This window comes from Nannospalax galili, unplaced genomic scaffold, assembly GCF_000622305.1.
Source record: "Nannospalax galili isolate Female #2095 unplaced genomic scaffold, S.galili_v1.0 scaffold379, whole genome shotgun sequence".
Classification (NCBI taxonomy): Eukaryota; Metazoa; Chordata; class Mammalia; order Rodentia; family Spalacidae; genus Nannospalax; species Nannospalax galili.
Genome location: NW_008343963.1, coordinates 60,868 through 73,415, shown reverse-complemented (window position 1 = coordinate 73,415; position 12,548 = coordinate 60,868). Strand labels below are relative to the sequence as shown.

Sequence of the window (12,548 nt, the reverse complement as noted above, 5' to 3'; positions counted from 1 at the left end):
AGAGAGAGAGAGAGAGAGAGAGAGAGAGAGAGAGAGAGAGAGAGCGCCTCATGTATGTGGGTGCCTGAGAGAGAGAGAGAGCCTCATGTATGTGGGTGCCTGAGAGAGAGAGAGAGAGAGAGAGAGAGAGAGAGAGAGAGAGCCTCATGTATGTGGGTGCCTGAGAGAGAGAGAAAGAGAGAGAGAGAGAGAGCCTCATGTATGTGGGTGCCTGTGGAGGCCAAAGAGGAAGTCAGAGCACTTGGAGCTGGAGTTACAAGTAATTGTGTGCCACTTTACATGGGTGTTGGGAACTAAACTCAAGTCTTCTGGAAGACTGGGAAGTACTCTTAACCATTGGGCCACCTCTCCAGCCTCATTATCTTTTTTTTAACTTTTATTTATTAATATTATTAGGATATATGGGGGGGGTACATCTACCACAGCATACATATGGCAGCCAGAGAGTAACTCTGTGGAGACAGTTCTCTCCATCCACCTTATATGGGTTCTGGGGATCAAACTCAGGTCACCAGCTGTGCACAACAAAGGCCTTTAGCTGTTGAGTCTTCTCGCCAGCCCAAAACTACAGCTCAAATAGGCAAATATGAACTTATAGCTAACATACTATATGTTTCTTATAAATTTATGAGATATTTAAGACATTCTATTGCTTCCCAATTCATTAAACAATTTTCTGTATATTCTCTGTTCTTTCAAACATCAATGTTTTCACCATCATGAAGAACTAAAGTCACTTCATTCAACAAACTTTTTTTTTCTTTTATTAGATTTATTTTTAATTATGTGTAGGTACATGTGTCTCTGTGCGGACATGTGCACGTGAATGCAGGTGTCAGAGGAGGGCATTGGATCCCCTGGAACCACAGTTACAAGCATTTGTAGGCTGCCTGACATGGTACTGGGAACCAAACTCAGGTCCTTTGGAAGAGCAGCATGAGCTCTTAACCTCTGAGCCATCTCGCCAGTCCTCAACAAACTTTTAGAAAATATTATCCTCATTTCTGTTTAAGTTGTTTGACAAGTAACATCTGATACCAATGCACTATTTTCTTTTAGGTTTAGGTCATAAGCATTCATCTATCTGTGATATCCAGAAGGTAATTATCTCTATTGCACTTTTCAAGTAAGTTATTTACATTAACACTATTATAAGGACAGTAACCCAGGAAATAGTTACGCTTGTATAAATGTCATTACATCCTCTTATGTGGATTCCATTAATTAATAACTTTATAAGAATCCAAAATTGATTTTGAGTGTGAAAGATACAGTGATGCCTATTTCTTTATAGCATAAGAATAATTTAATCACAAGGATTCCTTTGAAACGTGTAAGACTTAAAGCAAAGCAGGACCTCTCATCATCGGTGTCCATGTTTTCTCTGTCTCTTGCAAGTTCTTTCAGTTTCCAGTTTCTACGGCGTTGGCGTTTAGTGCGGTCATAGCTCTTCTTGATTAATACCTTTAACAGAAATTACAAAATACAAGTCCACAAACCCAAAACCTAAAAAAATTGAAAGTTACAGGCAAGCTAGGAAGACAGCAAATTGATGACAGCTGTATACTTCAGGAGAAAGGTGTGGAAAGCAAGAGGCAGCATCAGGAGGACTTCAAAACTTTTCTCCATTTACTTACAAGGATGCTTTTGGCATTATTTATCTAACTGTGAAAACTCACTAACTGAAATTTTCCAGTGACTACATTTTTTTTCCCTGGTTTTTCGGACAGGGTCTCCCTCTAGCCCTAGCTGGCCTGGAACTATGTAAACCAGGCTGGCCTTGATCTCAGAGATCTGCCTGCTGGGGTTAAAGGTGTATGACACCACACACAGCCCAAATATACATTTTTTTTTTAATACAAAAAAAAAAAAAAAACCTTAATTTTTTCTTTTTACTCAAACTTCCAATGTTTAGCTACCAATCATATACCTCACTCAGACACACCACAGGTAAACACCCTTTTATTCCCATTAATAAGCGTTTATGTGACTTTCATAATATTTAGTAACTGTGGAGTGAAAAAAAAAATTTTTTTTTGGTCTTTTTGAGACAGGGTCTCCTTATAGCCCCAGCTGGTCTAGAATTCACTATACAGACCAGGCTGGCCTCAAACTCACAGAGATTCGCCTGACTCTGCCTGCTGGGTACTGGGATAAAAGGCATGTGCCACCACATCCAGAGAAAACAGAAAAATCTTAGACTGCCGGAATCTCCTCTTGCAAGCTTTGAAGAAATACCTGTTTTGACTTAACACCCAAACATTCTCCATGAGGAAGAAGTCCTTCTATTACCATGACTTTATTTTTGCTCACAGCTAAAGAAACTAAAGTTTATTCTAAAAGATTAAGTAGGAGATAGAATTGTTCACATTCATTTCATTCACTACTGTTCAGGATTCTTTTTTACTTTTATTTTGTGTGTATGAGTTTATTTCCTGCATGTAAGTGTACTCGTCGTGCAATGTCTGCGGAGATCAGAGAGGGCTCTGGATCCCCTGGAACTGGAGTTATGAGACCTTGGGTCCTCTGCAAGAGCCAGCGCTCTTAACCACTGAGCCATCTCTCCAGCCCCTGTTCATGATTCTTAAACTCAAAGTATCAGAATTCAATAGACTTTCCACAAGTAAAGTCTTTCTCCAAGAGTTAATACTGTGAAGGTTATTTTCAAGTCCAATTATATTTATTTAATACTGAATAATGGTCTTACCTTGAAGTATCATCTGAAGTGGAGAATATTTGCAAATAAGCTGAGCCTAACTAAGAATGAGCCTGAATAAATTTTAAAGGTCACTCTTTCCAGTTAAAACTAATTTTTCTCTGTAGATAGCATCAGGTTTTGTTTTACTTTACTTTCGTGGTGCTGGGGAGAAAAGCAGAACCTAGGCCCCAGGACTCTTTCTCTTTTTTTGAGACAAGGTCTCACTAAGTTTCCCAATCCAACCTTAAACTCACACTCTAGCCCAAGAAAATCTTGAACTTGTGATCCTCCTTCCTCGGCCTCCTGAGTACCTGTAATTACAGGCCTATGCCACGGGTCTAGCAGTACCAAGCGTTTGATAAGAAAATAAATAATCTGATTATAAAGAACACCACCACCACTACATCTTCCCTCAACACAAATACATACAAAAACCCTGAACAAATCATGGATTACCCCAATTACATCTTATCTATGAAATTTAAAGACCCTTCTAAATTTATTTCTTTTCATGTGTAAACCTATGCATCCTATTCCTAAGTTTTATCAATTATCTTTAATATAGGGGATGGGGGAGAGAGAGAGAGGAGAAAGGAGAGAGAAAAACTAAAGCCATACCACATCTGGAACTCTATCTGAGTTCATTTTGTTGACATGTTCGTCATTTAAATTACAGTTGGCCAGATCAAACCTGCAATGTAAGCAGTGAAAATTGAATGAGAGTCCTTCGTGCATTATTCTATTTTATGGATATCATCTAAAACTTCCTTCTCAATAAAATATTGAATATGTTCCCCATTTCAAATGTTCTGAAGTTTGTTATGTGGAAAACATACTTTTCTGCAGATGCTAATAAAGACGGTATCACACTGAATTTCATGTTGTCCACTGTTTCCCACCTTACCATATTCTTGTTAAAGAAGAAAAAGAGGGACTGAAGGGATGGCTCAGCGGTTAAGAGTGCTGGCTGTTCTTGCGGAGGACACGGGTTTGATTCCTAGCATCCACGTGGTAGCTAACAACGGTCCATAACTCCAGTTCCAGGGGATCCTATGGTTCTTCTGACCTCTGGGGGGCATTGCACAACATGGGTGCACTTGCACACATGCAGGCAATACACTCATACACATAATAAAAAAATTCTTTAAAAAAAGAAAAATGGACTGAGAACAGCAATCTAACGCTAAGAACAAGAGCAATGTCTATAGCACACTGAAAAGCTTTAATTCACAAACAACTGTTCTTTACCCCCATAGACCCAGACATACAGGGCTACCATTTCTTTTCCTTCCTTCGTTCCTTCCCTCCCTCCCTTTTTTTCTTTAAAATTTTGGATGTGTATGAGTGTACTGCCTGTATGCATATAAGTACACCCACACTGTGCAATGCCCAGTGCAGTTAGAAGAGGGCATTGGATCCCCATTATTAACTACCATGTGGGTACTGAGAATTAAACCTGGGTCCTCTGCAGGAGTAGCCAATGCCCTTAACCACTGAGCCATCTCTCTAGTCCCAGGGCTGCCATTTTTTAAATGTGAAATATTTGCACAGTCATAAAAAACCACCCACTACTCCCCTAAAAAGTTGTAAATATTGACCTAACTCAGGGTTCAGTGATTCATATCTTGGAACAAGATGGTCAAAATTGAACAACTCTTCTGTTTAATCCATGGTTAATATAGTTATCAATAATAAAATAAGCTACACGGCTCTTAAGAATGCTTAAATCTTCTTGGAATTAACAACTTACTTAGGTATTTGTTGACTTCTAAAGCAAACTTGCAATACCAATTGACAAGTTAAAAAATGTGGTAAAATAATACAAACCCAAGCACTAGATCTCCAGGATTTAAAAGATGTCCCAAGTGAGTACGACAAAAATACTGTTTATCTGTATTCATTTCAGATGTTTTCTGTATCCAGACTTCCCCAAGGGTATGCTTAACAGAAAAGAAAATGAATATAAACAATTCAAGAAGTATCTCATGGAAAAACTAAATATAATAATGACTTTTCTACTTTAATATTCATTTAGAATTGTTTTCTACTTTTAAGAATTCTAAAACACTGTCAAAACTAATAAATTACTAAATCAGGAGCATAGAAAATGACTCAAAAGGAAATGATAGACTGGCTAATTTAGACTGAGCAAAAAATAAAAAGGCAAAAGAATCTTAAGCAAGAAAATATTGAAGCAAATGCTTGTAGTTCAGAAAAGGCCACACATTCTACTAGCACACTGTGAACTCAGATCTTTACCAAATTAATATCTTATAAACACAGTAGTTTGTGGTGCATTTTTAGAAGATTTTATTATTTTTAATTATGTGTATGCGTGTGGGCTTATGTGTGGATACGTGCATGAGTGCTGGTGCCTGAAGGCAGAAGCCTCAGATCTCCCTGAAGCGGTAGCTACAAGTGGATGTGACCTGCCCGGCATGGGGGGCTGGGGGGAGGGCTGACGATTGGACTTGGGTCCTCTGTAAGAGTGGTATGTTCTGAGCCATTTCTCTAGCTCCCAGATGTAATTTACAAAAACTATTCATTGGAAAAACAAAATCCCAAGTTTGAAATTTCATACTAGAAAACGCAAGATTTCACTGACATTTTAAACTTCCAAGACAAATTAAATAGACATGCCACCCTTTTACTAACAAAGATCAACTGAAATAAGATCAAAAGCAAAATACTGAGTTAATGGCAGAATTAATGCAATTGACAAAAGATGAAAAGAGAAGACGGAAGTACAAGGAAGAAAGTCAAAGGTCTTAGGTTTAGAAAGAACTGAAACCAAAGCGAAGTAAGTACCAGGGAGCCTACTCCACTTGATGGTCCTAGCTCCCCAGTCCTTACTAACTCCAGCAATAAGAGAATTAGTCTGTTTTAGCTAAATGTATTTTTGAAAACCAAGAAAATATGTATCTGATTGTTCTTCTATACTTCACATAAATGAAAAGTTGCTCTTAACTATATTTTTAAGCAAATCCATTTTCATTCACTTATCCCAAATTATTCAACTGTTTTTGTCAAGAAGCAGTATTACCTCCAAAGAAAAGAAGTACCCAGACTGGAAGCCTCTAAAGCAGGACACAAGACCTCTATACTTACAGAAGTACTTGACTTCAGATATGGGCTGAAACTATATAATTTTATAACTGGTTGCTATGTTACTGTACCACAGAATAGACATACTTTCAAAGACATAGAAAGTCAGGACACAAGAACCATACAGAAGGGGTTTCCAATGGTTGAATTTGGAGCAAAATGAGCATCTAAAAAGACAGGCTTGGGTCAGCAAGATGGATGACCCGGTAAAGGGCCTTGCTGTACAAGTCTGGCAACCTGAGTTTGACCCCCAGATCCCCCAGAACCCACACAGAGGTGGGGAAAGAAGAAACTCTATAAATTCGTCTCTGATCTTCACATGTGCAGAGAGAGCACAGATGCACAACCCCCAAATGCAATTAAAAACTACACATCACCTCTTAAAAATTCTCATAAAAATATAAGTTTAGTCAAACCTGTAAATATACTTCTAGTTTAGAGGAAATGCAGTAAAATGAAGTTCAATGGCATCATAAACAAACACAATAAAAAAAAAACAATAAAACAGATTCAGAAGGTAGCACCTAGTACACCCTTTCAGTTTACGACAGTGTCAAAACAACAACAAAAAGATGGGAAGAGGCTATTATTAAAGAAGATTTGAGAGTTACAATATTCACATATCTGTGTTCCCCAACCAGATACGAGTCTGAACAAACCCTAATACACTCTGAAATGAAGGAAGGAATCTGAATGTAGGCGACAGAGTCTGATTGTGGTACACTGATCTTACTGAAAAAGCATTCCTGTGTTTTATATTTAGGAATGATTTGTAAAGTCAAGGCTAAATTGGCTACTTGGTCCTTCTCTACAAAAATAAAGGAATAAATAAAATAGCTTTTTTTCCCCAACACAAAAGAAAACTAACTCATCAGACTATATTAAACCTATTAACTTTCAATCACAATTGACTCAACTCTAAAACATGTTTATAAGGAGTGTGTGTGTGTGAGAGAGAGAGAGAGAGAGAGAGAGAGAGAGAGAGAGAGAGATGCCCTGGTACACATTTGGAGGTCAGAGGACAACTTTATTTTAGAGTCAATCAGTTCTCTCCTTCCACCTTTAAGTGGGTACCAGAGAGCAGATTCAGGTCATCAGGATTCACTTTTACCCACTGAACCATTTCACTGGATCCTCACTGCTTAAACTCATGTGGTGTTTACGCCTTTAATCCCAGCACCTAGGAGGCAGAGGCAGGCGGATCTCTGAGTTCAAGACCAGCCTGGTCTACAAAGTGAGTTCCAGGACACCTGGGGCTACAGGGAGACCCTGTCTCAAAAAGACCAAAAAAATAAACCAAAAACCCAAATCTAATAAAAAGGACTCAATAAAATAAAGGTGGGTAGATAGCTGTGGCTTACCTTTTTTGATATTACTCCAGCCCCTGCACTACGTTTTAGGTCTCGGACTATGCTGCATTCCATCACAATAAACTCTTCGAGCTGTTTGGGATGGCATAAACTATTGAAAGGATGACTCCAGAAAGTGCTCCCATCAATATCTGCAACTAAGAATAAGCAGAACATGAAAAGCAAGCTAACTGAAGTGTTTAAAGAGCTATCAAATGTGTTAACTAGAGCGCAGACATATGTACAACTGGGATACATGATGTCAACAGGACTAGAGTGTCAGTGACTCAAAGGTTATCACTTATTTCCATACACCAAACCTCTCAGAGCACACGGCAATTATCAGCTGTCCAACATGTTTCCATCGTAGTCACTATATACAGAATACCACAGAGCTACCTGCCTTTTCATTCAGATCGGACTCAAGCAGTTCTATAGTAGTTTCACAGGCTGGTATTGCATTTTATGCCTATTGTCATCTTAGCTGCTTATGGTGAGCTGGAAAGCCTAGTTTTAGCTGGCAGATAAAGCAAGCCTATCCTATTACTGCAAAAAGACCTTAGTTGGTGAAGTGTAACTGATCCAAGGATACAATCAATGAGTTTCTGGTAAATATCACACTAATCTCAACTTTTAGTAATGGAAAACTTGAAAAAAGAAAAAAATTAAGAAAAAGATCAAGTGAGATACGGTCAGATACTAAGATTTCTATCATTATGTGGTCTTCCTCAAAAATAATTATCTGCATAGAGAATGTTAAAAATAATCTGTGATAATGATGAAATTAGTTAAAATTCTTATTTAAACTAAATGTTCCACTGGATAACAGGTCAAAGGTCCCAAATTTAAAATGCTTATTTAAAAGAAGAATACCAACGTTCAATCCATAGCACAAAAAAAAAAATTTTTAATAAAAAAAAAAAACAAAAACAACAATAGCAGGGGACAAAAGACCAAAAGACTTAGTCACAAAATTGAATTGTTCATAGAACTGTTCCTTTAAAAAAAAAAACGGAGTAATAAAGAGAGCTTTATAATTCCAGTAACTGTAAACACTATATTCTAACTAGTCTTCCAAATGACATTTGGGACCGGGGGTGTAGCTCATTTCATAGAATGCCTGGCTTACAACCCACCAGTCCTTGAGGGTTCCATCTCCAGCACTACATACCCTGGGCCTGATGGCACACCCCTGTAATCCCTGAACTGGGGAGATGAAGGGAAGAGAATCAGGAGTTGAAGGTCATCCTTGAGCTATATAGAGTTCAAGGCTAGTCTAGTCTGCATAAGACCCTCTTTTCAAAGAAAAAAAAAAGGAGAAAGAGAATTTAAACACCATAAATTACCTTGCAGGTCTAAACTGTTAAGGTAAATTTAGTTCCAAAGCTTACCTTGCAGGGTGTTTGGGTCTATGAGATGGATGGCACTAGTTACTCGAATACAAATACATATCTGGCTCATATTTCCAAGGCTTTGGGCCAGTTTTGGGGACAGACAGACAACATTATCCTAGGCAGAAAAAGTCACATTAAAAACATAGCAAATAAGTAACAGTGTCTGATAAATACTTAGAAATGTAAAACTGAGCTGGGTATGGAGGTCTTTTTCAGATAGGGTCTCCCTTTAAGCCCAGCTGGTCTGGAACTCGCTATGTAGACCTCGCTATGTAGCCTCGATCTCACAAATCCCTTATCTGGCCCCCTCCGCCTCCCAAGTGTAGGGTCAATATCAACACAAAAGTTTCTATATGATAAGAGTATTCTAAATAACATAATCATTAGTGTAACCTTTTCATTATTTTATTTTTTGAGACAAAGTCTCATGTAGCCCAACCTTGCCTCAAACTTTCTTTGTAGTTGAGGATACATTTAAACTTCTGATCTTCTTGCTTCCACCCCTCAAATGCTAATGTGTGGCAACACATTTTGCTTTATGTGCTGTTGGAGATTGAATCCAGGGTTTCATGCATGTTAGAGGCAAGTCTCTCTCAACTAAGCTACATACCCAGCCCAGTACAACATTGTTTACACAGGTACTCAATTACTACTTGCTGAATTTTAATTCACTGATGTGTTTTGAAGAAATGATTTTAATCCTAGCACAATGAAATTGTAATCTGTATTTTAAATGTCTTATTCAGATGTTTTCAAATAAAAATGATTCTATGATCTCATTTCCATAAAACTGTTGACTCTTGTCAAAACCCTGCTGACAGGGATAGGGAGATGGATCAACTGGCAAGGTGCTGGTGCACAAGCAGAGGGACTTGAGTACAGATTCCTAGCACCAAGTAAAAAGCCATTCGCAGCCATTTCTCTCTGTGATTCCAGCACTGGGAAAAGTGAGACAGGCAGATCCCAGGGGTCCCTGGCTGGCCAACCTAGCTCAATCAGCTGGCTGAAAAATAGTCATTGAGGCAAATACCTAATGTCAATCTCAGACCTACACATACACATATGTATGGGCACATAAAACTGCACACACAGAGACATGTATATACATATGTAAAAATCTTGTTTGCATAGATTCCAAAGCAGCTCACTGATCTTTTCTTGTATCATTTCTTATAATTAAAAGTTTCATGGAACTATCAAATGCCCACAAGGATGTCAATTTTTAAGAAATATGGACCTTAAAATTTGCAACCAGGTCTTTTCATCTATTCTGTTAATTCTATTTTCATATTAATATTGTGAGTGTGTGTGTGTGTGTGTGTGTGTGTGTGTGGTGATCAGAGGACAACTTTGTGGAGATGGTTTTCTCCTACCTGTACATGCGTTCCCAAAATTGAACTCAAGTTGTCGAGACTGCATGTCATCGAGCCATCTCACTAGCCCAGTCTTTTCATTTTAATACACCAAAATGAAAGACAAAGGCACACCAGTTTATAATGATAAACACACACTCTGTATCTTTTTAACAAAGCTGAGCATTTCAGAAATCATTTAAGGAAGTTAGTCTTAATTTCTAGCCATTGAGAAGGAAACCAGGAGCTACAAATTATATATAAACCAACTACTTGTACTTCTACTGATATGGATTAATTAAATGAAAAAAATGTACCTTACATATTGGAACAATTTCCACAGAAAAAGTGCTCTTGTAATTATATGTGTTACTATGGATATCCTGAGAGATCAATCGTTGTGATGTTTTGTATCTATTAAGACAGAATATGAATATTAAAAAAAAGCACAGGTACTTACTTATATAAACTTGGGAATATCAATAAATCAAATTATCAATGTCCACGTGTCTAAGAACGATGCCTACTATGGTGTGGTTAACTTTAACTGTCAACTTGAAACACCTAGAATCACCTAGGAAGAGTCTCTATGAGGCACTGTCTACATTGGATTGGCCTGTGACATTATCTTAATTAACAGATGTGAAAAGACCCAGGCCACTATGATCAGTACCATTCTCTTGGCAGAAAGCTAGCAAAGGAGCAGGCAAAAAGCTAAGAAGGGAGCAGGCAAGCACGGTGCCTTGAGGTCCTGCTTTGACGTCCCCACAATGGTGGACTCTAACTTGGAATAATAAGCCAAATAAGCCCTTTCTTCCTTAAGTTGCTTTTTGTCGGGGTATTTTATGATACTAACAGAAATGAAACCAAAACTTATGGTAAAACCTAATTTCACCCACTTGTATATCAAAACCCTCATCAGAATTATACCCTAATTTGAACCATATCTACTCAAAAAAAAAAAAAAAAAAATCACCAAAATGTCCTTCATTCAGACTATTTAGCATTCATTAAAAGCCACACTAGGTGGATGTGACGGCCCATGCCTTTAATCCAAACACTTGGGAGGCAGAGGCAGGCAGATCTCTGTGAGCTCAAGGCCACCCTGGTCTACATAGCAAGTTCCACGTCAGTTGGAGTTACAGGAAGATCCTGTCTCAAAAAAAAAACAAAAAATAAAATAAAAGCCACACTAATGTACCTCCCAGGTCCTTGTTCTTACTAATCTCAATTTTCAATATAAATTCAATTTATGGAGTGTAAGTCCTATATTTTCTACCAATTTTCTATGATTCAGCACTACAGTGTTTATTACTGGGATTTAGGTTTAGCTTTTAAAAGAGTCTTAGGTCCTTTGTGGCTAACAAAAAGTGGCTAACTCAACATTTCATGATTATGTAAGTATTTACTAAAATTTCAAATATTTTACTAAAATAAGTTATCTAAGCCTGAAGAACAGATGTGACTTATATCCATTCCCAGATCCCTGAACATATCACATTTAAGTTCACAACATACCTACAGGGAACTGTACACTGAAGAAACTCTACCATCTTCTGAGCATGTTGTTTTGAAGAATAATAGAAATCCAGACCATCTGAAATAAAATAAGACATGAAAATAATTCTTCAAAATAAGGTTTTCTTCCGACATGACCGTATCAAAAATTAAATCCATATTAAACAAAAGAAATTACTAGAAAATACTGAAACTATTACAGCCATAACAGATTAGGGATATCAGTTAAGACCAACTCGAGTAAAATGACAAATCAGATAAAAGTAAACACATGAAAATATGATTCACATTAATTCTAAACAAACAAAAAAAAAAGGCCAAGAAGAAGAAAATAACATTTTATGTAATAAATGGAACAGTCTACCAAGAAGATAACAGGAATCCACCTAACTGACACACAGGGAAAAAAATGATATACTAAGATTGAAAAATACTCAACAAAGAAGTCCCTGGACAACAGCATTCAATCACAATGCAGCAGCATTTAGCACTTTCAAAAGGGGAGACAAAGGAAATCTATCTGCTAATAAATGTTCACAAGGTACCTAAATAAGAATAAACTACAATTACCATAATAACTTTGAAGAAAATGAACAGTAAGACTTAAATTTCATTCCAGTTAAGTAAGACCGTATAGATTGGCACAGAATTATAAACTCATGCATAAATCTGAGATTGTAGAAACAAATGATTACATTTAGTCAACAGAAGGATTCATGGCATTTAATAAAGGACAGTCTTTTCATTGGGATAAAGAATATCATTATGGAAAAAGATGAAGAGTTAAAAAATTATAAAAGTATATGAAAACAGCACAGGGTATTTTTGTGACCTTAAACAAATAGTTCTTTATTTAGCACACCACCAAAGGCACGACTGATAACTGGACTTCATCAAAATTTAAAACTTTTGCAAGAGAAAGGACAGCATTAAGGAAATGTAAAGGCTACAGTCTAGGAGAAAACACTGCAAATCATATAGGCAATACAAGATTTATATGCAGAATACATCCATATCAATTTCCTCGCTAGTGAAATGAAAATTCAAACCACAATAACTACTCCATTTGTGGAGATTACTAAGGAAAGAAAACGATTTGCTTTTCCTTTAGTGAATTCAAGTGCCTATATCA

The 12,548-nt window shown here is 37.2% G+C and overlaps 1 protein-coding gene across 1 annotated transcript in view; it reads right to left on the bottom strand.

The window, feature by feature from the left end:
• Positions 1–12,548, bottom strand: part of Nmd3 (NMD3 ribosome export adaptor) — a 34,371-nt gene that overhangs the window by 1,243 nt on the left and 20,580 nt on the right. Inside the window, exons 8-14 of the mRNA XM_008840220.3 lie at positions 11,417–11,495; positions 10,216–10,312; positions 8,544–8,661; positions 7,165–7,310; positions 4,526–4,638; positions 3,317–3,389; positions 1,358–1,464 (exon numbers count right to left, since the gene is read on the bottom strand). Of these exons, the coding sequence (XP_008838442.1) occupies positions 1,358–1,464; positions 3,317–3,389; positions 4,526–4,638; positions 7,165–7,310; positions 8,544–8,661; positions 10,216–10,312; positions 11,417–11,495 (733 nt within the window). The remainder of the gene's footprint in view (positions 1–1,357; positions 1,465–3,316; positions 3,390–4,525; positions 4,639–7,164; positions 7,311–8,543; positions 8,662–10,215; positions 10,313–11,416; positions 11,496–12,548) is intronic.